Genomic DNA, 25373 nt, shown 5'->3' with positions numbered 1-25373 from the left:
AAGTGTATGAATTGTGATAGATGTTTTTTATCCTTCCAACCTATTAACACACACTTTTAAAAACATCAAAACCAGTTGACCAGAAATACTAACCTGGTTTCAAGCCCCCTCACCATCCTGGTTGCCCTTCTCTTGCTATATACTCCAGCTTCTCAGAGTCCTCCCTGAAATGAACCCATCTTAAACATTATTTTCTGGCATCCAAGGACCTGAGTTATAATCCTGCCTCTGATACAACCTTACCTTGGACATTGCTTAATTTCCCCAGCCCTCAGTTTTCTCATCCATAAAATGGAGGGATTGGACTTGATGGCCTCTGAAGAGCCCTTTATCTCTAGTCTTCTGATCCTATAATTCCAAAGGATAGAGGATGGGAGACATTAACCTATTTGAAATTAATGCCAATTGCTATCTAGTGATAAGAAGATGTTCCTTAATTTTGTCACAGTAAAAGAGAGAGAAACCTTTCATCTGTACCACCTTTACTCATGGTATTTCAGTGATCTGTTCCTTGAACCAACTCAATACTTCCTCTTTGCAAGATTACCAACCTACTTCTTGGAACTGTTAATGATTATTTGTTTTTCATCCTTTCAATTAGTAAAGCAGAGAGTTTAGGGGACCTGAATGCTAGTCCTTGACCCTGCTACTTAATTAGCCATTTGACTTTCAGTGTTCATTTTCCCTTTATGAACATAACCTTCAAGGTCCCTTTCAGTTCTAAAATTCTGTGCTTCAACAAATCACCTTCTTTCCAACTCTGACTTTGTCTAATCGTTATAGAAACTCTTCATAGATTTTCCCCCATAATCACTTTTCATCAATTCTTCCTCAGCTTATACAATTATGGCATCCTAATTTATCTATAGCAGGAATTTGGTGGTATGATGTAAAAAGACTTTTCCTGCCTGTTGTAAAGTATTATTCTCAGCATGATTTCATTCTCAGTTCTTAAATCTAATATCTGTGGCCAGGTGCGTACAAAATTAATATTAAGATATACTGACTGGCTAACATGCTACAATTAAATGATCCATTTGATGCTTTACCACTTGGATGAAATTCTACCATGTTCAACTTTTACTGAGAATTTTGCTTTTTTTTTTTCAAGTCTTTTAGTCTGACAGTTTTTCTCTCATTTACTTTTGAGCAGCATGATGTAGAAATAAATAAAATTATGTCCACAACGGCAACAAAGACAGAATCATCTGTTATGTCTAAATCTATAAGTTCTTCTTTGGATGATACTGAAGCTAAGAAAGTAATGGAAGAATGTAAAAGGCTGCAAGTAGAAGTTCAGAGGTTACAGGAGGAAAACAAACAATTTAAGGTAAAAGAGGGTTTTCTGACATTCTCCTAGTGGGTGAGCCCAGACCTTCTCTGGCTTTGAAAAGTACAGGGAATGGTAGTTCAGTTCAGCCAATGTTTACTGAATGCCTGTGATGGGCAAGGCAAGGAATTGGGGGTGGGGGAGGTAAGGTTTCAAAGATTAAATCAGACACATTCCTAGTCCTAAAGGAATGTACAATCTACTTGAGGGGAGGAGATATGGAATGAGACAGATAATGGTCATAAAAATAAAAGTCTTCTAAAAAAGGGAGCACAATGCTTTGGAAAGGATGCTCGATTTGGAGCAAACCTCTGTGAGAAAATCCCATAACTTCCGTGGGCCTCACTTTCCTTATATGTACAAAGATAAAGTTGGATTAGATGGCCTCTAAGGTCCTCTCTAGCTCTAAATCTATGATTTTAAATGTATGAAAGAGAAAGCGCTAGGAGAGCTTACATGAGAGAAAGATTATCTCTTCCAGCACAGGGACTAAAAGATGTAGTACTCAACCAACAATTCATTGAGTACCCAACAGAAGTGTTATTGCCCAGCACGATGCTAGAGCATACCATATAATTAATATTCAACAATGATGAAGCCTTTTAGACAGAAATCTTTCATCCAAGGTTTTCTGGAATATGTTTCTAACTAAACATCTCAGACTCTTGTGCATTTTTACAGGAATAATGTGAAATTTTTTTTCTTTATTCATATTCATGGTCTCTGGACATGCAACAGATTTTTGGTTTCACATTACAAAGTTTTCTGTTTTGTTACAGTCCTCTCTATTGGGGACCTCTCCTTCCATTCATCCCAGGGCCAGGAAAAAAGGGTTGGTGTCCTTACTTCTCTCTCCAGATCACTATCCTCCTCCCTCTATAGCCCCTCCTTCATTGAATCCATGCATTTACACCATCCTCTTCCCACATTCTTGTTGTGTTGTTGTTGTTGTTGGAAGTAACAACTTCCAGGTCTCTTTCTTAGCTTTCATAATTTTATTACCTGGTGCATGATTTTCCTTTCCTCTTTCCCTCTTTATCATGAATAGGGACTTCATTATGCATGTTCATGTGTCATATTAACATCCAAACTACTTAATACTCAGACTTTTTCAAAGCCAACAACCTCCTCCATTTAACAAACCACTTATTAGTGCAGTCTCATGAATGTTCTCCAGCTCTAAAAATTGCTTGATTTCAATTTTTTCTATTGCACAACAACATTCTAGCCCTCAATGTCTTTCTTTCTCTTAACTCCAACCAAACCTGCTATTGGTCTTTATCCCTGTTACAACTTCAATGGCCTCTAATACTTAATTTGATCACATGATTTGCCTTTTGAATAATTCAGTTGCAGTTACCTTAAAATCCCTGGCCTTGTTGAACTTCTGCTGTTTCTATCCTCCTAATAATATTCAAGCCCAAATAAAACTCACCACATAGTTTATCTCTTCCTGCTCCCTGACTACAGGACAAAGTTAAAAAATTGAGCCCAGAGGGTAGGTCTTCTACAGCCCCAGTAAATTTTTGCATAACCTTAGCTGGGTTGTCAACTATTGCCACATCATTTTGGAATTCTGGTTTTCAACCAGCTGTATCATTCCCCACAGCAATTGTTTTCTTACCTTCTTTCCTCAAGCCTCTGAGCCCAACCCTTTTCTACTGAGTTAACCATAGAAGACCTGACCTCTAATTATACTTCACTGAGAAGATTGAATCTATCTTAGAAGATTGAGTACTACCTTAACAGCCTCTCCTTAATTCCTTGAAATTTGTAGGAATCATCACCTTTTCTTCCCTGTTTTCTTTTAGTCTCAGAAAACATATACTTATTCATCAATAAGACTTATTCTCGTCTCTGAACCTTTGATTCCATATCCCTTAGGAACTTGCTCAAGCTATTATCCTCTTTCATGCATCTGCAGTTTCTCCCTTTCTCTTGGACCCTTCCCATTCTTGCAAATATGCTTAGGTCTCCCCAGTCCAAAATAGGATTCCTTTACCTTTTTCTATCTTTATTTTCCCCAAGAGTTAAACTTCTTTAAAAAAGTTGTCTACATCTGATGCCTTCACTTCTGTGATTCAACCCAGTCATCAACTCTGCAATTTAGCTCCCAGCCCACCACTCTACTAAAAGTTTTCTCAGTGGCTTCTCATGACTTCCAAATCTCTAACTCTGATATTTTTTTCTCCATCCTCCTGAATTTATTTGTAGCTTTTGACACTACTGACCATTCTTTTCTTCTTGTTTCTCTTTCCTGCTTTGGTTTTTCCTTTCTTGAGGAGGGAGTATAATATATAGAGTGCTAGCCTTGGAGTCAAGAAGACCTGATTTCAAATTCTGCCTTGGACACTTTGGTAGCTATGTGACATATAAGCCCTCTAATCAGTTGTTTCCTCTGTTGTAAAATGAGGATAATCATACTTTGCTCACAGAAATTTCATGAAGGGCAAGTGAGATAATAAGAGAGAGGGAGGGAAGCAGAGAGAGAGTAGCATTTTGCAATCTTTAAAGCATTCCACAAATAACAGTTCTATTTCAGAGTCGTTTTACCCTTTGTTTCTCCTACTTCTTCAATCACTCATTTTTTAATCTTTTCTATTGGTTTCCCTTCCTAACCTCTTTAAAAGTAGTTTTTTCCACTTCTCTGCCTATTTCTCCCTTCTCTTATTTCTTTAAACTTTGTTCCTTTGTTGAAGCATATCTCCACAGATTATTGTTTCTCAGTTTTATTGTAGCCCCTGATTGCATAGATAGATATAGATATAAATATAGATGTAGATATAGATATAGATATCTCCAATTACCTAGAGGACCTGTCCCTTAAATGTCCCACCAACTTGACATGTCTAAAAACTAAACTTAATTTTTTTGGCCAAAATCTCTTACATCTATCCCTTCCTTTCTATTACTACCAATCCTAACCTAATATAAGCTTTCATTAATACTGTACTGAAATATACTGCAAGGCCCTTCTTACAGGTCAGTATTCTCCATTCTCTCTCTTTCTCTGTGTCTCTGTCTTTCTCCCTCTCTGTCTCTCTGTCTCTGTCTCTTTCTCTCTGTCTCTCTCTCTCTCTCTGTCTGTCTCTCTCCCCCCTCTCTCTTTTTACCTCCTCCTCCCTCTTTCTTCCTTTTCATTTTCCCCTTTGCTTTTCCTTCTTTCCCTCTCCTCTTACTCTCTCATTCATTTTTCATACCACTACCACATCAGCCTTTCTTATGTGTATATTTCATTATGTCACTCCTCTACTCAAAAATTTTTCTGTGGGCTCCCTATTACCTACCAAGTCAATTCCAAACTCCTTAGCCTAGCATGCAAATTCCTCCCTTATCTGGCACCACCCTCCTTTTCTAGCCTTTTCTTAGCATTTTTTAATAGCTGGTTTTAAGACTTAGAATCAAGAAGACCTAAGTAGAAATCTCATTTTCAGAATTGACTAACTATATGACCATGAGCATGTCACTTACCTTCCCAAAGTCACCATTTCCTTATGTGTGAAATGGGAATAAAAATACCTGTGGTACCTACCTCATAGGGTTGTTGTGAGGTTTGACATGATGTATTTAAATTGCTTTCAAAATCTTAGAGCATAATTGTCAACTATTATGATGTGCCCTTCTTTGTACTTTATGCCTTCAACCAGACTATAGCTACCATTCTCTTTATATTGCACAGTTTTCTCACCTTTGTCTTTGTTTTCAGGGCCCTAATGCCTGGAATCCTTTACCTAATTTCATTCCCCTAACTAAATTCATACCCATCCTTTATAACACAATTCAGGTTATACTTCTTACAAGAAGCCATCCACAATATTTCCTACCAATGTTAGTGATGACCTCCCCTCACATAAAAGAACTATGTTTTTTTCCCTTGGGTATAGAGGATGTAGTGTTTTTAAATCATTCATATTTGTGTTTGTGTTCTTCCCTGTATAAGTTTTGTGAATGTACAGACCTCTTTTCTTTGCTTCTCCATCAGTGCTCTGAACATAGTTACACAAGTAATGTTATTTTCAACCACTGCATTCTCTACAATTCTCTGCATCCCAAAACTGTTCAAGGAATCCAGTTTGGATTGAGCTTTCCTTTTCATTCATTCACATAGCTATGATGTAAGCATATTGACTCCTGAGAAAATGTTATCTGTCTTCAGCTTCCTTCTCTGTAGCAATTATAATTCATGAGCACATGTAATTCCTTAGAAAGTATATTTTGATTGGGAAACTTAAGGTCTTTGTTTTTTGCCCTCCTCCCCAAAAAATTATATACATACACATTCTTTTTAGTGTATTCCTCCTTAGAAATCAATTTGTCTGTTTTTGAGTGACAAGTTAGAAATAACCTCTACATTTTGAACTTAATCCCAGTGATTTATTGGTGCTGTAGTCTTAATAACTGAGATGTGATAAGGACTCAGTCATTGAAGAATATTATTGATCATATCTTATATAAGAAAGGAACTGGACTTAATCTGCCAGCAGAAAAGAGAGAAGCAGATCTGGCAAGGAGAGAGAATTCAGAGAAAAGGAGAGGAGAGTTGGAAAGATTCTTCTCCTCTCTGAGAAGCTACCAGGAAGGTGGACTGGGTGGATCTCTGAACCAGCACTCATCTCCTCCTGTGAAAGCTTGACCCAATACCCCAAGAAGACAATTAAGTGAATAGGACTTCAACTGGACATTGTTCACTAGAAGAAAGATTTCCTCCAAATCCCCTAAAGACCTAGACTGGTTACAGTTGCCAAGGCAGCTAGAGAGCCAGGGCTTCTTCACTAACTGACCCCAGAGGGGCAGATCAGCAAAGCCGGATCTGCCAGACTTTTGGGAGAAGGGGTTTCAGTTATTCTGGGGACTCCCTGCTCCCTCTTCCCTTCTGCTTCATTCCTAAACTCATCTGCCCTATCCCTTGCCTTGTTCCCATAGAATAAAACAATTTTATTAAGAACAAGTGACTGACTCCACATCTAGAGAGATGAAGTTGGGGGGAGGGAAGTAACATTCTTTTTCCCCAGGGAGAAAGAGGCTAATGGTATCAAGCCTGTTTAACCAAGGCCTCTGAGGGAACAGAAGTTAAGGTCTTGAAAGGCAACCAGAATGGGGTTTGTCAGGGAGAGCTGAAAGGGAAAATAATCCATCCTCTCCCTCCCTCTCTCTCCCTCCCTCTCTCTCCCTCTCTCTCTCCCTCTCTCTCTCTCTCTCTCTCTCTCTCTCTCTCTCTCTCTCTCTCTCTCTCTCTCTCTCTCTCTCTCTCTCTCTCTCTCTCTCTCTCTCTCTCTCTCTCTCCCCCTCCCTCCCTCCCTCCCTCCCTCCCTCCCTCCCTCCCTCCCTCCTTGACTCTACTCCATCTTTGCCTCACTCTGATCCTGACCCATTCTCTCCCTGCTCTCATATTACAGTTATATTACACTTGACATGAGGTTCTTGTACTGTTGAGTTCTTATGTATCCTCACAGTAGGAATAATGTGCATGCATATATGTCTTTGTGTGTTCGGGGGTGGAGGGAAGAATAGGAATATGTTGATGAGATAAAGGTTATATGAAAAATGCAACTTGTTTTTATATCATCAGTATTCTTAAAATTCACCTTTTGTGAGTCAACAAGTATTTGTTGCATTCAACTATGTACATTTCTATATTTTAAAATTTCTAGGACTGCTTCAGGTTTCTTTTTGTACTTGTGCCTTCAGATTTAGTAGGTTATCATTGAAACATAGGCTATTAGAGTTAAAAAAAAAAGGGCTTCACAGGTATCTACTCACTCCTCCTTCCATTTTACCAAGGCAGAAATTGAGGCCCAGAGAAAAGATTAGCAATATGAATTATTCATGGAGAAATAAGCTAGGCATCACAACTGACAATATATTTCTAAATTATAGGATTAGGTATTTAGAGCTACCTGGAACCTTAAAATCCATCTAGTCATTCTACTGATGGAATTTAAGTTGCTTGCCCAAGGTCACACATGGAATAAATGAGAGAAGTGGAATTTGAACCCAGGCCTTCTGATTCAAAGCCAATGTTTTCCCACTCTGACATAATGAAGCATTCGTTTTTTGGAGTCAGAAAACATAACTTCTCTTTCTAGTTCTGTTACTACTACTTGTGTGATCCTATCTTGGCCTCAGCTTCCTATCTCTGTTCCTTGAGGGGAATGGACTAGATTAGGGGTCAGACAACTATAGCCTAGCCAGCAGAGAACTAAAAATAGTTTATAACTTTATTTTTAAATGTTTAAACACACACACAAACACACAAAATCATTCTTAACTCTTGGACTTTAAAATATGCTATACACCCTGGACTAGCTAATGTCCCTTCTAGCACTTGTTTCTGTTATCCCTTAAATACTTCTAGTATCATTTATAGACCTAGTGGCTTTGTCTTGTGGCAGGAGTGGTGAGTGCTAAATCAGTCATTTAGAGGTGAAACCAGTCAAGTTTTAGCCATATAATCAACAGAACACCCAACTTTTATTTCTAGCACCTTAGGTTTCTTTGTAAATGTGGATTTGTTTTTGACAGGAAGAAGATGGGCTGCGGATGAGGAAGACACTGCAGAGCAACAGCCCAGCTTCCACTGCAGCCACCATTGTGAAGGAAGAAGGGCTTAGCACCCGACTTCTCGCTCTGGTCGTTCTGTTCTTTATCGTCGGTGTAATTATAGGGAAAATTGCCTTATAGAGGCAGCATGCAAAGGCTGGTAAATTGGATTGATGGATCTGCCATATCATGGGATTTAAATTTATTCATAACAAAGAAATTAATGTATGACATCTCACAGGTCTTGCCTTTAAATTACCCTCCCTTCCCCTTGCACAAATATAACATTACATAATCTCCTAGAAAGTTTGGAATGAGTAATCGGGGCAAATTTAAAAAAAAATACAAAAAAAGAATGATCTTTACTAAATGACAAGGAAAATCATGGTTAATACTCAAATGATATGTTGTAAATGCAATTTTAAACATTTTTAGATCTTGGCACATGTTGCTGGATTACCTCTTTTAAAATGAGAAACTTGTTCCTTGACTGCTAGAGCTCCTCCTTCAGACAGTGGAAAACAGAGCTAAGCAGAAAGGGTCAGGAATCTCTGTAAAATATATTAATCCACCATACATACTGCTCATAAACTTTAAGAGTTTCTGTCCTTGTCTTCAGTTCTGTGCAAGTTACCAATTATTTTGGGGATATTTAAGTGATTCGAGTCAGAAGCTGAAAAGAATTCAGTGACAGCATTGAACGTGCTAGTCACCAATATGAGGCATATATTGATTAATGGTACACAACATTTTAGGAGAAAGGTCATTGCCTTGTTCTCTTAAAGGGACCAAGCTAAACTGCTATTGGTTCGTTTAGTTGAATTAAACTGTTATTCAGAGATGTTTAATGCCTATTTAACTTATTTAATGTATTTCATCTCATATTTCCTTACTGTCACAAGGTTATGACTAATGCTATGGCATAGAAGTCACCATTCTAAGGCTGGTGGGTTGACCTGTCCTTGCTGCTGGAGAGCTGTGGCATCCTTCTGTCTCCTGCTGTTTGGGAGGGCACTACGTAAATGTGGACTTTTGATTTATTTGAACATTGGAAAACAACCATCAGGAAATGTTTTCTATGTAAATAACATCTATCTTGAGAAGGGAGGGAAATTATACCAGTAGTAATAATAGTCAACTCTTGATTACCCTGCTGATGGAAGGGGTGACCGTAGTGCAGATAACCTTTAAAAAAAAAAATGTCATTTTAATGTCACTCTCGAATTCATCCTATTTCACCTTCCCTCACTGTGCTTGACCTCAGACCTCCCCTTTCCCCCAATTTGGCCCTTAATTGGAGTAGCAACGTGGAAAGTAATCCCAGTAGTGTGGAGGGGATGGCATTCTAGAAGTGATATGAGGAGACAGCCATGGAGCCAACTGGAAGGCAGGAGAGAGGAGACCCACCCCCAACTGAGAGGCCTGGTGGTCAGAAGCTGGGGGGGTTGGGGGGGGGGAGAGACCTTCCTCCAACTAACCCACAAAGCAGATAATTGAGAGTTGACTGTAAATTAGTTCTATGCCGTAAATGACCAATCCTGTTGGACTATGTAGCATCTTTAAAAGATAAAAAAATTAAATAAAGCCCCCAAATTAAGATTTCTTTTGTTATTTTGTCACATTTGCCAGAGAAAATGTATTTTTAGATGGCAGGAACTTATCTGGTTGTGTTTCATAATGCTTCTAACTTAGAAATGTCTTCTTAGGTCCTCTTGGTCCTGACCAAGAGGTATGCAGATGAAACAACTTAGATTTTAAGTGGCCAACTGCCTGTTAAAGATGGGAATCCTTAAGGCCTATTGCCCCCATTAAAGTTTGTAAGTTTTCAATTACTGTATTTCCAGGGAAGCAAACCTTTATCTCTTAAGTGAAGCAGCTAAAATAATTAAGAGGTAAAATAATAAATGAGAAGTGAAATTGGGTTCTATTGACTGATCATGAACTAGACTATGCATATACCTGTTAAAAAAAGAGGATGAGAAGACTAAAGAGAAATTAATTCGTCAAAGGAACTTTATTAGCATGACCCCAAGTATTTTAGGTGTTTCACCAAATAGGATTTTCCTTGTAGATAGGGTGCTGGTTCATCAAGCCACTCTCTATGTCAACTCACCATAAGCTCCTTCCTTGTGCACCTAGTTCCCCTGTGGTAAATAGAACTTGAACCTGTCAACCTACAAGTCTTTGTTTAATCTGATCTCCAGTGTTGCTGTTAAGGAAAAGATCAAGTGCTAGCTCATGAAAGAGAATTAAGATATGGGGTGTCCCAAAAGTCTTAGTGAAGTTTTAACCTTAAGTAGCTGTTACCCCCCCCCATTAAAGTCTGGAATTTGAGGGATACCCCATAATGAAGTGGGTGACCAGTGCCACAGCTATAAATTGGGTTAAGCAAAATAAAAGATAGCCATAATAGTTGTTCAAATTTGTACGTGTGATTTTCAAAGCTTCTAAGACCTCATACAACTAAGATATATTATTTTTTTAAGTTGGAATTTTAAGATTCTCTTAGCCCTTTGTCATACCCCCTTTTTTCTGTCTAAACTTTGGGAAATTCAGTATTGTCCCAAAAATTTATAAGGAGGGTGATTAGGCTGAGGTGTTTTTTGTTTTGTTTTGGGGAGGGGGTGGTAAGGGGTAGAGCCATTGAGTTCCAGAGTTTCTAAAATTCCAACCTATTCATGGAGAATATGTCCTCATTTCATAGAGGAATGTGTTTTAATTAAAATTTTAGCTATGGAGGTGTCAATTCCTTCTCCTGTCTGCCTGTGAATACTTTTCTCTTGTCTTATTTGTTGTCTAGGGTTCTGTTCTGTGTTTGTTTTTGTGAACTGAGGGAGAAGTTGGTTTTCTATCACTTATTGTCAATATAGAATATAAAATTCAGGGCTTCAAGGCTTCCAAAGAACATGCTGGAGAAAGACATAATAAGCAACCAAGATCATTGTTCCTGGTGTCTTATAAGCCATTGTGGGTGAAGGCAGGGAGGAAGTGGGTCAGGAGAGAGATAGATAAAGGTTAGGGTGAAAGTGGGAAGAAGAGAGGCAATTTCGATATTTGGCCTTTTCCAAATAATGAAGGGAAAAGTGAAGCTATTCACACAGAGCAAGGAGTGGAAGAGAAGGACCAGTGAGCAAAGATAACCCCGAAGTGAATGTGATGATTTGGAAGCAAGGAGGTAAGAGTTTGGAGGGATAGGATTATCTTCTGCTCTTAAATTACAAACCATTGCTCAGGGCAATGCCCTTGTCCTCTAAATCTAGCCCCCAGTGAAGGCCATCTCAAAGAACATGCAGGAAGCTGTAAGCAGTCATCAGGTTTCATAAAATTTTATCAAGCATATTTTTAAATTGAGAATTTAAGCTCCCTTGGAACCTCAGCCATGGGTATAATAGTGGCCATGTGTTATTCCCACATAAGGCTTGCATCCTAAGTGCAGTTTTTAAAAACAACTCGTCATCATTTAGATCCCTAGTGCTGCACATATAATAGACTCTTAATAAATATTTTTTAAATTGAATTTTTAGGCCAAAGTCACCTTTATGATTCTTTCTGAGCTGCATGTTTTTTCCTCCCTGATCTCTGAAATTGCTTGCATAGACAGTAATGAATACTGATAAAAATCACAGTAGCTCTTACTGGCAGACAGTTGATGCCTTTAGAGAGATGCTATACCTACAGAAAGAGAGGGGAGGGGAATGAAAACCTCTAGCAATCCATGGAAAGAAAAAGATTTTCAAATAAATTAAGAACAGATTTGCCCTCCAAGGGTAGCAGACCAAAAGTACTGGCAAATGGTCATATCCACCTGAATGTAGCAGTCACTCAGAGCTAAATCACCTTCAAGTGGACTCCAGATCAAGCTAGGGCATAAAAATTAATTGTAATATTTGTCAATATATTGAAGAACCTTTGGCATGTGGGAACCTAGCACATCACTTAATTAACACATTATCAGAAGAATATTTGAACTGAGATCTGCTTGATTTCTAGCGCAATGATTCTGTCCACTATACTATCCTGTGTTGTAAAATATGTACCACAATACTGATAGTTTAACATTATCCAAAATGACTAGTTTTGGGCAGATAGAAAACCCTCCCAATTTGCCCACTCAGTGTCGGATAATGGTCACCACATCATTTAGTCATTTAATTCCAAGATCTGTTCTGAAAATTGGCCTGCATGGTGGTTGTTTTGTTGTTGTTGTTGTTTATGAAATGCTTGGTTCAAATGAATAAAAATAGGTATGTGCCCTGCAAGGAAAATTTGGGTCCCTTCCTGATACTGATCTCATGGGCCAGTGAAAGGAAGCTAATGCTTCCATCTGCTGGAGACAGAAAACATGATGAGTATCTAGCTGCTAGACTTTTGTGTACTGCAAACATGACATTTAAAACTGGATGATCTAATCTAGTACCTCCCTTTGACAGGATGAGGAAACTGAGCCTCCCAAAGAGCTTAAGGGAATTGGCTGAGGATACACAGGTAGTGATGGAATCAGGATTTTCATACCCACACACCCAGAACTTTAAAGACATTCTCAGAATACTGGATTCCAGTTACCCTCAGAGTTCATAAGCCTGAATAGATTGGGGGGGAAGGGGATTGTTTTTCCCCTTACTGAACCTTCCCAGTTGTGAACTCCTGAATAAAGTTGGGTATTTTGTTTAGTAGCTATTAGGAATGGAATTTTGTCTAAACTTCCTTTTTATGCAGTGTTAAAGCCTTATCTGAAGACCTATGCTTGCATGTCATCCTTTTCTGTTTCAGGGACAAACATGCAGTTGTGAGGGCATTAGCAATAGTTCAGGCTTTTGTATCAGTTATGTCTCTACATCCTAGACTTGGTTATTTTTCATATATATGAAATAGAATCATAGGAATCTAATTCAAAAGTCTTCCTAGCCACAAGTGGAATGAATAGATTATGCTGTCTAAACTTTCTCCTGATCTAAAGGGCTTCAGAACTCCTTGGAATTGGATTTTGGAAGTCTTTTAGAAGAAATTACTAACGACTCAAATTAATAGTGATTTGAGTTGCCTTGTGAAAAGGTTAGCACTCTTGCTCTGGATGTGGGTGTATACACTCACGCATGCATGCATGCAAACAAATAACTTGTATGTGAAGTTACAGCCATTCATGAAAACACATATTTTTAGACTTTTTAGTGTTAGCATTATTTATTAAAGTGGCAGCACAGAAACATCAGACTTTCGTCCAAATGCAGGTGAGACTAGGTAATTTATATCTCTCCTTAAATTGACACTGCATTTCTAGGAGAGACAGTGATGGAGCCAAATATAGTGAGTATGATAGTAGGAAAACAGATGGGGGAAAGGCAGATATCAACCAAGAAATAGGTTGGGTATCTATGAGAAACTGATGTGCATTAAATTTTTTAATTTCTACCCCTTGGCACCTTAACCATCTGCTTCCACCTCTCAATAACATTAGGAAAAATGTAGAACTGCCTACATTTCTCCAAATAATGCTTTTTCAAATTCATTTCTTTATGGATTTTGAGGACAAATCTATATAACTCATATTTCCAATTTAATTTATACTCATAGAGATTATTTTTAATCTTGGTTTATTATAATAGTTCATTGTGAAATCAGGTCCACACATAGGAGCAATAGTATCAGGAAAATTAATTTAGGCTTTTTTTTTCTAGTGAAACCAATTCATTAGAAAATGTGTGCATTCTTTATTTAGGCACTTTGGGAAAACAAAAAATAAAGCTTTGTCTAACCTACCATAAATGTTTGCAACTATAATCTCAGAAATGTTCCATGGTATGCATTGGCCTGATTAAAATGTGACAGTGGAATAAAATTGCACCCAGGATAATAATCTGTTGCTGCTATATAAATTCCATTGTCTTTTTTTTTAACCAGGAAACTTTGATACTGTGACAATGTCTTATTACAGTTGCTTTATTATACCAAAGGTTCGATGTATATTTAATCACTGTCTAATGGATGTTGGTGTTGGACTGTCAGCTCAAGCCCTACTTTGGTTATTGACAAGCATTCTGACTAGGGAGTAGGCAGCAACTTTGTTGATCCTCTTCTGGGCCAAAAACGTGGGTTCATGATGAAAATTTGTAGCATGCTATTTCTCACCAAAGGGAAACAAAATTTTCCTTGTGTTTCCTTCCAACTCTCATCAATAAGGGTAGGCTAGGCAGAGAGAAATATGATTATAACTTATTCAGAATTAATATGGCTTGTTATTTAAGAAAGTGATAAATTCCTGTGCATGTTACATACATCAACTCTAGGATTCTTTTTGTTGTTGTTTAATTGCCTGCATTTTTAGGGCGTTCTTTTTAGAAGTAAACTAAATTCAGCTGTTAATTCTCTGGAATACATCTCATCCCCACCCCACCCTCATCATAGGGGGAAAAGGGTGTTTTGTTTGACTGATTCCAGTCAGAATTTGCTTGCCAATAATACTGAGACCATTAGTACAGGGGCTGCTTCTTTCAAAGCACTATCGTACTTTTCCTAAATAAGAGTCTAACGAGCCTCAAGTGTGTATTTGTGATGTTCACAATACAGAGACTAGAAGAGAGAATACATATTCTCATTCCTGTTGCTAGCATTTTGCCTTTATATGTTATAGGAACTCTCTTCTTTGTAAATAAGAGGCAATATGGTGCAGTAGAACGAGTGGTTGGATTTGGAATCAGAAGACCTGGATTCAAATCTCCATTCCACTACTGTGTGAACTTGAATAAGTCGCTTACTTAACCTTTCTGGGCCTTATTGGGTTCATCTAAAAAAAGAGAGAGTTGGACTAGATCACTTCTGAGATTCTTCCCAGCCCTATGTCTAGGATCTAATGTTACTGTTTGAAACATCCTTCCAGAGATCTGAAAGGATTTGTTGAGATGCTCTTCCCCTTTTAAGTGACCGAAGAGATTTCCTCAAATTCTGATTAGTCTATGGTGTGCTTTTCACTCTTCCCCATCTTGAAAATCCCTAAAGTTCTTAATGTGTATTTGATTCTAATTTCTAGTAGTGAGATCCTTCTTGTACATTATTAAACAGATGTAGTAGAAAACTTCATTCCATTTTTCTTGTGTATTAAAGTTATATTTTATCTTGGCTTAATTAATTTTAAAAGGTAATACAGGGAGAGCACTCTTCCTATTGTGTATTTTTGTTTTCTAACATGTAATAAGTTTATATAGTTACTTAGTGATTATACACTCTTGAGGGGAAAGCTGCCTACTGCTTCTGTAGTTTAAACAAGTCTTTATATCTTGTTTTCACATGGTCTGTATCAGTCAGGCAACACATGCCAGGCCAAAGCATCCACTTTTGTATTATTTGGCTCAGTATTATGTTTAATAAATTCTGTGCTCTGGAAATATTTAATGTAAGTTTCATTGTAAACTCATTTTGAATAGGTGACTTGAGTGTTAAGTCATGAGATTCCATTTCTTCCTCTGCACCTGATGTTGCTTTGAATTAGAATCACAGAGAGAAGAGTTATAAGAAGCCTTAAAATGCCTCTAAGCCCAGCCCCTTTATTTCTCAGAGAAAGAAACTGTTGCTCATAGAACTGGAATGACTTGCCCCAGATCACATAGCAAATTAGGGTCAGGGGTAGGATTCAAACTCATCTCTTTGGACTCTGTCTACTGTTTTTCCCAATAGGGGAAAAAAAAATCCTCCTGAAAGCAAATCACTTCTAGCTGTCAAAAGTGGAGGATCTTTATCTTTAATCCCAAATCTCATACTGGCACCTTGTAACAACAGTGATTTTTGTGAAAAAGATAAGTAAATCTATGGGAATAAAGATTTAGAATGCAATTTGTTATTGATGAAATAATCATTATCCTGAGAATATATTTCAGGAATGAATGTAAATTGGTTCAAGACACTGCATTTTCTGAGAGGTTTGTATTATTCATAAAAGAAGAATGGCCCCAGTAAATCGTATTTATTGGAAAGATACAGGTAAGCTGTGAGGTAGGGAGGAAGCTAATACCTACTCGGAGACATTCTCTTTTAAAAAATAGGGGAGGGGGCTTAAATTCACTGAACCATTGTTAATGGTAATGAACAACAGGCAAGATGATTCTACCTCCAGTGAGACTTCCAGAACTGTGTAATCCCCAACACTAAGTTAAGATGCAATCAGTCCCTAACTCATGCTGTGGAAGAGAGAACTTTTCCTTAGTCATGTTTGTCCTATTAAAAGTTACTTTAAAGGAAGGAGGAATAATAAAAACCTACAGAAATAAAATGCCCTTTATGCTTTGGGTTGGGGGTGAGGGCCATAGGATTACAATCAAGTTACTTCTGTCTGGCTGCGTTTCTTTTTCCACACAGTGCCACAAACTTAAATGTCTATGTACCCACATTCCCTGCCTTCAAGATCTTCCATTTTAAAAGATTTGCAAGAATTGTAGAAATCTGAGACTGAGCCAAGAAAATCCATTTTGTTGTGATGCCGACTCTGCTGCCGGCGTGAAGCCTTAAACCATTTGCAGTTATCTTAGTGAATGTATATTCACTATATATATATATATATATATATATATATATATAGTGAATGTATATTGGGGTGACCGATGTGGAAGACCTTTATTTCCTTGCTTCCAGAACATAATTGGAAATGTGAAATTTTGTCATACTTTTATGCCCTGTTTTTTCCCTTTAAACCTTAGGAGTAAATAATAACTCCTCTCTTCACAATGACTTCCCAGAAAGCCCCATCAACTCTACTCCCAGTGGGGGCGGGGGGGGGGGGGGGGGGGAGTGCGACCTACAAGTCTTCAAGCGTTCTAGACAACAGTATTTATGATTATGCTTTTAAGAAAAATGGATTTATCACACAGAAACTACCCCCCCAGACTATGAATGTTCACAATATGAAGCCTAAGAGTTGGCTTCTATTTCAGATCTATTTCCATCCCATTTTATTGGGTAGATAACTTAACTTTCCCTAAGCTCATAAATAAGCCTGAGGGCAACGAAGTATTTAATAGAGGGAGGGGGGATATCAATATCATATTGGATCATTCTGATTGTGTTGGTCCTCTGGGCAAAGAGCCGGATGATATCACACTTGGAAGGACCCTTCAGAGATGACCTTTTTCAGCCTCGTTTAACAGATAAGAAAATTGAGGCTGAAACCAAAGATGACAATTTTTTGGTGTGTAGATTTACAGAATGGTTTCCTCATGGCTACCCATATAGGAAGCTATATTAAAGCTCGAGGCAACAGTATGTCAAGTGTAAAAAGAATTTTTGCCAGGCTCTATAACCTGCTATTCATAGGCAGCAGCTGTCTCTAACTTGCAGCACTCCCTGCCTGGGATAGTTTGACTGCTGGTAAGTAAGCATCCTCTAGCTCTCCTTACTTAGAATGTGTCAGTCACTCATTTGCTTCAAAGACTTTCAAGTGTGAGCACACCCACCAACAAATAAGTTGTTCAGACCTTGTAGTCATGCCTCTCTGGGTGTGAATTCAGAGCTCTCTAATTTGAGCTCAGGGTTTAGTCTGACTTGGAAGCTAAGCAGACTGAGAGGTAGTGTATGAGTAATGGAAAGCCAACATATTTTCCCCAGCCTTGCAGTTGTGTGGGGCTCTCTGAGGGCCTCTTTGCATGTGTCAGAACTCTTGGCCAAATGAGGGCATTATGGATTACTGCAGTGCAAAAAAAAAAAAAAAGATGAAATGCCCTTTTTATTTAACTCAGAAGTACCCTCCTTGTTTTCCCTCCTGGAGCCTCATCTAGCTCTGAGGTATACTTTACTAAATTCCCTTCAGTGTTCTTCAGATAGCCACTTCCTCACCATCTCCCTTACCCCATTCAACCCTTTCTATTCCCTAAATATTTACATTTCCAGAAACTGGTGATCCAGTCAGTCAACAAGTATATACTGTGCTGAATCAGGTACTTGGTCTCCAGCAAAACACATGCATAGAAAAACAAGGAAAGCAGCCAGGTATGGGGGCCTATGATTGTCATCCTTGCTGAGGAGGCTAAGGCTGTTGGAGCTCTGAGCTGTGGTAAGGCTGAAGTTAATCAGGTGTCCACAGTTAAGTCCAACACAAATATGGTGGCCTCCCATGTGGAGAAGAGGGCCACTGGCCAGAGGAGGGATAAACTGATCCAGGTTGGGAAAATGGAGCAGGTTAAAATTTCTATACCCAGCCAAGTTGGGATCAGGCCTGTGGTTAACCACTGCTTTTCCAGATTGGGCAAGGCAGGTAGATCAATCCCCCTACCTCCCCCAAAGGTTAATTTGTATAGGAGTTTCAATGGGGCTTAATTTTATTCTAGAAATTCTAATATACTAGGAACCTATGATATGAAATTATACCAATATCAAATCCTTTGTAAATAGGGCAAAACATATAATGTGTTACCTCAAATTTTAGGAATCTAGAACCCTTTTTTTTCTCTCTACTAGCACCCAAGGATGCTTCAGCAGTCTCAAGACAGATTTATGGAATGGGTCACGAGCCAAAGTTTACTGCAAGAAATTTGTATTTATGTCAAGGACAGTCTCAATTTTGATATCCCATCTAATAGGTAGCAAGTGGGTAACAATGATCATTTCTTCCCTGAACATTCACAACTACACAGTCAACTTCAGTTCTAGAGATGCTGGCAACAGATCATAAAAGCCAGAGCCTGGAATGATAATTTCCACTGTCTTTCTTGTGATATGTGAAAAATCATTTGAAATACTGGACCTGAAATCAGAATCCCTAATCCTTAAATTCACAGTAAAGAAAAGAAACACTGAGATCTGGTTGTAAGGGGACATATTTCTCCTTTAATATATACACTTTACAATTTAATATAGTTATATGTTCTGTTTTAAGCTTCTTCCCAAATTATTCTGATTAATTCTAGGTCCTGTAGGTAACAAGAGAATTTATATGTGAAGAAATCTTGGTTATCTTATGTGCTTGAAGTAAGAACACAAACCCCTACTCTTGTCAGTCTTTAATAAACAGGGAACATTGCTCAGTATAACTTTATGAAAAATATTTAAGTTTTAATGGGATTAAAAACTAATGTGATTAATGTGCAAATGTGATTCATTCGCTCCCATACATAGATGAGGTGGTTAGTGAAAATAGCATCCCCGAGAACCTCTACCCCCTTGAAAATTCCACGATTCTATATATTTGGTTTAAAACCACAAATCTTATAACTCGAGCTCTGTAAATATGCCCTCTGAAAGCCTGTTTTAGCAGGGGACTTTCAAAGATGAACTTGTCTTATTTACAAGAGATTAGAAAAGATAGGGCTTTTCCAGTAGATACTAACTGAACAAAACGAGTGAGAAGGGATGTTGAATTCTAGTGGAAAGTGATACTTGCCTTATACGTAATAAATGCATCATCATCCAGAGTTCAAAAGGACTTTAGAACTCACCGAAAAACCCTCTCTTTTTACAGATGAGACCAGACTAGCAAAGGAAAGGGATTTCATTGTCCAAGTTCACAAAGCCATTTGTAAGATCTAGATTTGAATTCTAAAATACTTGAGTACTGAAAGTGGGAAGAAATAAAAAAGGAGGCAATCACTGAAATACTTGTCAAAACCTCTGAGTTCATGCTGGAGCTAATTTTTAGCTATATGAGAATGCTACAGCAATTTTATTCATACCTTCCACCCCCATTTATAATTCACTCTAACTATGCCACATAAGTAAATTAACACTTTGGATTAAACTAACAATTTGATTCAAAGATTAAGCTCCTACTATGTGCTGTGGATACAAAGATGTAAAACATTAGGGATCATATAATCCAAGGGTCATTAACCTGGAGTCTGTAGACTTAAAATTTAATATTTAAATAATTTCATTGTCATTGGTTTTCTTTGTAAGCCTATGTATTTTGCTTTATGCCCTTAAAAGCATGTTTAAGAGTAAGGTTCCATGACACAAAAAAAGGTTGAGAACCTCAGAACTTGCCCCATCCATTTGGGGTGCCATTTATAAATACCTAAGGAATAAAGAAACAAAATCCATTTTCTAGGTTTTGCCATTAACCTATTTATAAAATGGATCTAAAGAATAATAAAATAAAATTAATCTAAAGTCATCCACTCATAAAATATCCATGATATTTTCTCTCGTGAGTCTTTAAAGAACTGGGAATTTTCTGATGAAGGAAGGTAAACTATATGCCGGAGATACAGATGAGTTCTTTGGCTATCCAGTGACTAGAAGTGCCAAGGGGATTCAAACAAGAACTAACTAAACTTACTTCTGTGTGATTTGGAAGTTGTGGGTGGGGAGAAGGGGTGTTAACCTGCCTCTTAGTTGAGTACCTTAGGTTTGAATGAAACCAATGCAAGAACCCATGGATAAAACCCTACCTCATAAACAGAGGTCCTGGAAAGTCAGACATTTAGAGGTCAGAAATGTTGAATTTGAGGAGCACAGAATTTCTAGCAGTTAGCACTTTGGGAGACTGAGATTACCCCTGAATACAGGCCACTGAAAGTTCATGGCAGCATCTTTAATCCATGTCACCAGCCTTAGTATGAACTGCTAAATTCAACAGAGTCAGCATCACTCAGTAACTTGGAAGTGGATATTTGCATGTTGCGTCCAGTCTCAAGAACACCACCCTTCCTCTGTCTGGGTTTTAGCATATACAGAGTCTCAGGGATTAGAAAAGAAGGTGCTGATCTGAAAAGTGTGCCTGGAGGATGTCTCAAACTTTGGAGGGAATTCCCTCCTGCTCTGGGAGCCAACAATTTGATCAATTTAGGCCCCACCTTAAAGATGTCAGGGCTACGATCAGAAGTAGGATGCCTGTAGAATGTACTTTGGATGCTCTGTTCCTGCTACTCCTATACTTTTCTGGCTGATGACTGTGATGAAGTGGTCTTGAAAAGACAGCAGGTGCTCCAGCACACTGGACCAGAGGGGCCTGATAGGAAGTAGGACGCTTCTCTGGGATATCTGGGTTGGAGCCATCTGTGGGCCTCTCTCCAATAAACAGCAGGCTTTGGCCTTTCATGTCTTGTTCAATCTTAAAGAGTTCAAACTCCACATGAGGGAGCTGGATACCTAGTGGCAAGCACCCATTGGTGGGTGTGACATCCTGCTCAGTTCCAAGGGACCAGGACCCTGCATCCCCACAGCTCCCAGGCTGTGAGAAGTTCAGCATCGCCACAGTGACCTGATCCATTGGCGTCACACGGGCCTGGGTGACCCTGAATGTTAGCTCAGAGCCACCTCTGACCTTGGTAGACAGGGTACCCTTATTGTAATGCCCAAAGGCATACACAGTGAATGTGGGTTGTCGGCAAGCCGGGTCAGAATAGTGGTGATAATAGCCTTCCCATGTCCGGTTATTCCCATGGAAGGTGAAGAATCTGGTGAGGAAGAGTACAGCAGGTCGGACCTCACACCTCATGCTGACCCACCTGCCACTGAGTCTCAGGGGCAGCATTGCCTTGTGGGGTAGGATGGGGGGATGATGTTCATCTGAACGGTAGATGATTCCACAAGCTGGGCATGGGTGCGAGTGATGCTGGCAAAGGGCAAAAATAAAGGTGGTGAATTTCAGAGAGGAAAAAGAAATATGGTAAACTTGAGAGGAAGGGAGAGTAGCTGGGATGGGCTATGCCTAGCCTTCCCTCTCTCCGCACATTCCCCATCCCTGTAAACCTCTTTCCTGCTCTACTACAAAAACAGATTAATTAGAAATTGATTTCTTTGGAAATGGAGGCTTTTTATTCTTTGAATCACCTACTAAAATGTCAGTATGTGCCTAAAAAGGATGGCAAAGCCACAAAATAAATATTTTTGTCCTCTACCCTCCCTTTAGGTAACCCTATTTTCAGAGGGGAAAAACAACCTTCCTACTGCTACACACATGCATCTTTAGAGAATCAAAGGAAGGCCCCCAATGGATCTTTGAATGACATGGACCTGGGCTAGAGAAGCATGGAAGGAATGAGTTACACTAATGATAGAAGTCCCCAAGCAGCAGAGACCCCAGTTCCACCTAAATATAAAGTACAAGAAAATGGGAGAATAAGAAGGAATCTTAGAGATAATCTAGTCCAGCATCCTTATTTTTTTTTAAACCCTTACCAATGGGGGTCAAGTGACTTGCCCAGGGTCACACAGCTGGGAAGTGTCTGAGGCCAGATTTGAACCTAGGACCTCCCGTCTCTAGGGCTAGCTCTCAATCCACTGAGCTACCCAGCTGCCCCCCCAGCATCCTTATTTTACAGCTGAGAAAACTGAAAAGAGAAGAAACGAGAATTAAGGAACAAGTGGGACTAGAATCCAGGTGTCCTCACTCTTTTGTATCTCTCCTAACAAAACATTCATCTCACAATATCCACCCCACCTCCAGCCTTCTCCAAACAAGATCAGAAGCCTGGATGTTTAGTTTTGATTCCCTGACAATTCATTTACTTCCTCCTAGACTGTTAAAAGCTAGATTTAGTGCAAGAATAAAGGCTTCAAATCAAATTGTGATACTGGATGAAGCCACTGGGTCCCTATGTAGAAATGCTAAAAGAAATCTGAAGGGATAGCTTGTATGCTTCCCATAATTCAGTCAATGGAGGCAGAAGGGAGAGCAGAGAGCTTAGACTATAAAACCGAACAAGTTGTCAACTTAACCATTGACAAAATAAGAATAACAGAACTGGAATATCTTCTAGTTGCTTTGAAAATCCCAAAGGAAAAAGGAAATGGATTTGGTTTGGCAAGAGAAAAGTAGTGTTTATGAAGCCCAACCATGAAATCTGTGTACAAATTCTCTTTGTTGTTTAAAAAAACAAAAGTTGAGATTTTTCACCAAAAGTTGCCTGGGAAGCTTGGTACAAGAAAGCAAAGTCCAGGTGCCAGCTAGGGGCAGGGAAATCTTTTGATCAAAGAAGGACTTCATCTTAGCCTTCTTTTTTAAGACTTTTGTATATGTATTTACATGATGAATCTAACTTTTCATAGATTTGAACAAGAAAAAATATACGTTTAGCTTGGGAGGTTTATACCCAGGGGTTTTGAAAAGTTATTCAAAATGCAAGTTAATAGTTAGACATGGTTGCAATAGAAATGAACTAACCTCCATCTGTAGGTAGCTGTAGTGCTAACATGTTCCTTGATTACAATCTGGAATTGAGCCATTTAGGGCTAACATTTCAACTTGGGTCACCCTAATATATAGTGACAGTACATGGTGAGTTAAAATAAATCCCCAGAAGTAGCCTATTACACACATACACACACATATTATATATATATATATATAGACACACATACATACATATTCTTCACAAGTAGGCAGGAAATTCTTTGATAATGGTTGGTAATTTGGGGCAAGTAGATTTCTTCAGAACAAATTCAGACAGGATGCTTGGGGCCAGGATAGGGAGGGAAATGACATTTTCTCCTTAGATTTGATTATTTTTTTCAGGAAAGAAAATTACCCTGTCTTATTCTAAATGAAGTTCATTTTAGCATTGTCTAGAATTCCACTTGTTCTTAACCAAGACCCCTGTCCAACCAAATTAACATGTTCAGCCTGAAGCCAAAATCTTGCTAGATTAAATGAGTTTTATAAAGTAATTTATGAAGCAGTCTATGACAATTTCTAATTAACCCCAAGAGGTGACATCATGTGCTCAGATGTTCTTGGTCCACTACAGGCTGGTGAATTAGCAGCATACAAAAGGAATGGATCTGGGTACCTGATTGCTTTTAAATTAGCTTCTGAGAATGTTTATATTTACCATCTGGTTTAGTTTACCAGCATGGTTGTGACCCAGGAAAGCATAGTGTAACAATGGAATATGCTACCAGCTGCCTCCTCCCTCTATAAAGAACCTCTAGAGTTGGGGTTTTTCTCCCCCTGTTTTATATTTTTTAAACCCTTACCTTCTATCTTAGAATCAATACTGTGTATTGGCTCCAAGGCAGAAGAGCAGTAAGGGCTACTCAATGGGGGTTAAGTGACTTGCACAGGATCACACACCTAGGAAATGTCTGTGGCCAGATTTTAACCCAGGACCTCCCATCTCAAGGCCTGGCTCTAAATTCACTGAGTCTCCCAGCTGCCCTCCTTTTTACATTTTTTAAAATATTATTTTAACACTCACATATGGTACCCTTCATATTCCATTCTCAATCACTTCTCAAAATGAATTGATGATAGATTTAAATTTTCTGGAAATAAACCAGACTGGCTGGGATGGAGCAGCTAGTGGGGATGGGGCCAAAAGGGAGTTGTTGGGAGGGAATGTAAGAAAGGAACCATGCTTAGGGAGAAGGGAAATGGGTATTCAACATGAATGCTCCTAGATCACAGTACATCCCTGGATTCAATGCTATTTCCTCTCCCAGTGCTATTATGGGATAAGATGATAACCTCCCTATGGATGCGCTCTCTCTCTCTCTCTCTCTCTCTCTCATCTCTTAAGTGAGGTTAACATTAGCCTCAGACTGCCTCAGAACACACCAAAAAAGGAATAAATAATTCTCAGATAACAGAAAAAACAAAGAGATGTTTTGTTGACCCTGAGCAATTTGTTCTGTCTTCAATGGGAAAGGAGTATATAAATTTATATAAATAAATTCTGTAAATGGGTTCCTTCCCATTAATCCTCTTGTCCCCAGGCCTTTAGTGATAGAAATGTCCCCCCTATCCAGTCCAAATCCTTGACTGTCATGTACATAATTAGATCCTGAAAGATATATTTCATTGTTATCAAAAAATTCCCTGCCTGCTTATGGGAGAGATATTATATAAATATGGACACAATTTCCAGGATTATTTAAATATAATATAGCATGTACTATGAGATTTCAGGTCTAGAGAAAAGATGATTGGATTAGGAGTCCAGCATGGTCACTAACTACCAGTACAACATAGGGCAAATCCCCTAACTTCCCCAGACCTCAGTTTCCTCATCTGTAAAGGGGAGTTGAGTACTATGAGATTATCTTAATTTTTCAGGTATCGTTGGTTTCTCTAGACACAAATTATTAGCTCATTTTCAGCATAAGAGCATTTCACTTACCTTGCTCTCAACCAGATCTGGCCATTACCAGCCATTACACAATTAATTTGAGTGGAAAGAAGGAAGATTGTTGGCATGCTTGGATACTTTAAAAGATTCACCACCACATGACCATGAGTGCACCCTCTCTTAAGGCAAGATCACAACTTCCCATACCTTTACTAGACAGCCTTGATGTGTTGCTGCAGCCAAAAACAAACAAAAACAAACAAAAAAAAAACGAGGGTGGGAGGAGCTCATCACTTGGTGGCCAGCCTTCTGGTGATGGAGCCTCTCTACACTTATTTTGGCTGGTGCTGAGATGACAGACATATGGTCCCTTCCCTATCCCATACTTGAAGCCCTTTCAGGTTGGCAGCCTATCCCAGAGTTTCTGCTCCTTCCAGAGCCCAGAATCACCTCCACTCTGTGCCCAGGTGAGGAAGGAGGACTTCACTGAGGATTACCAGTAGGCATACATCTTAAAT

At 38.8% G+C, this 25373-nt stretch overlaps 2 protein-coding genes and 1 non-coding gene across 6 annotated transcripts in view; 2 read left to right on the top strand and 1 right to left on the bottom strand.

Moving 5' to 3' along the window:
* The window catches only part of VAPB (VAMP associated protein B and C), a 70952-nt gene extending 55696 nt beyond the window's left edge, over positions 1 to 15256 (top strand). For 2 of the 3 annotated variants that reach the window (XM_016423270.2, XM_056812924.1), the window contains one exon: positions 7853 to 15256. In XM_016423270.2, coding sequence (XP_016278756.1) covers positions 7853 to 7941 — 89 coding nt within the window. In that variant the 3' untranslated portion in view covers positions 7942 to 15256. Of the gene's footprint in view, positions 1 to 1153; positions 1331 to 7852 lie in introns of all 3 variants that reach the window. The other variant, XM_007475672.3, reaches the window with a different exon arrangement.
* Positions 12820 to 12873, top strand: MIR12310 (microRNA mir-12310). The gene has a single exon (NR_162840.1). It is a non-coding gene; the product is annotated as a microRNA mir-12310 (primary transcript).
* A 3392-nt stretch (positions 15257 to 18648) lies between the features above and the next one.
* Positions 18649 to 25373, bottom strand: part of APCDD1L (APC down-regulated 1 like) — a 57389-nt gene continuing 50664 nt past the window's right edge. For both annotated transcript variants that reach the window (XM_007475671.3, XM_056812918.1), the window contains one exon: positions 18649 to 21401. In XM_007475671.3, the coding sequence (XP_007475733.2) occupies positions 20625 to 21401 (777 nt within the window). In that variant the 3' untranslated portion in view covers positions 18649 to 20624. The remainder of the gene's footprint in view (positions 21402 to 25373) is intronic.

This window comes from Monodelphis domestica, chromosome 1 (genome assembly GCF_027887165.1).
Source record: "Monodelphis domestica isolate mMonDom1 chromosome 1, mMonDom1.pri, whole genome shotgun sequence".
Taxonomy (NCBI): Eukaryota; Metazoa; Chordata; class Mammalia; order Didelphimorphia; family Didelphidae; genus Monodelphis; species Monodelphis domestica.
The sequence above is the reverse complement of the archived record's forward strand: the minus strand, read 5'-3'. Positions and strand labels throughout refer to the sequence as shown.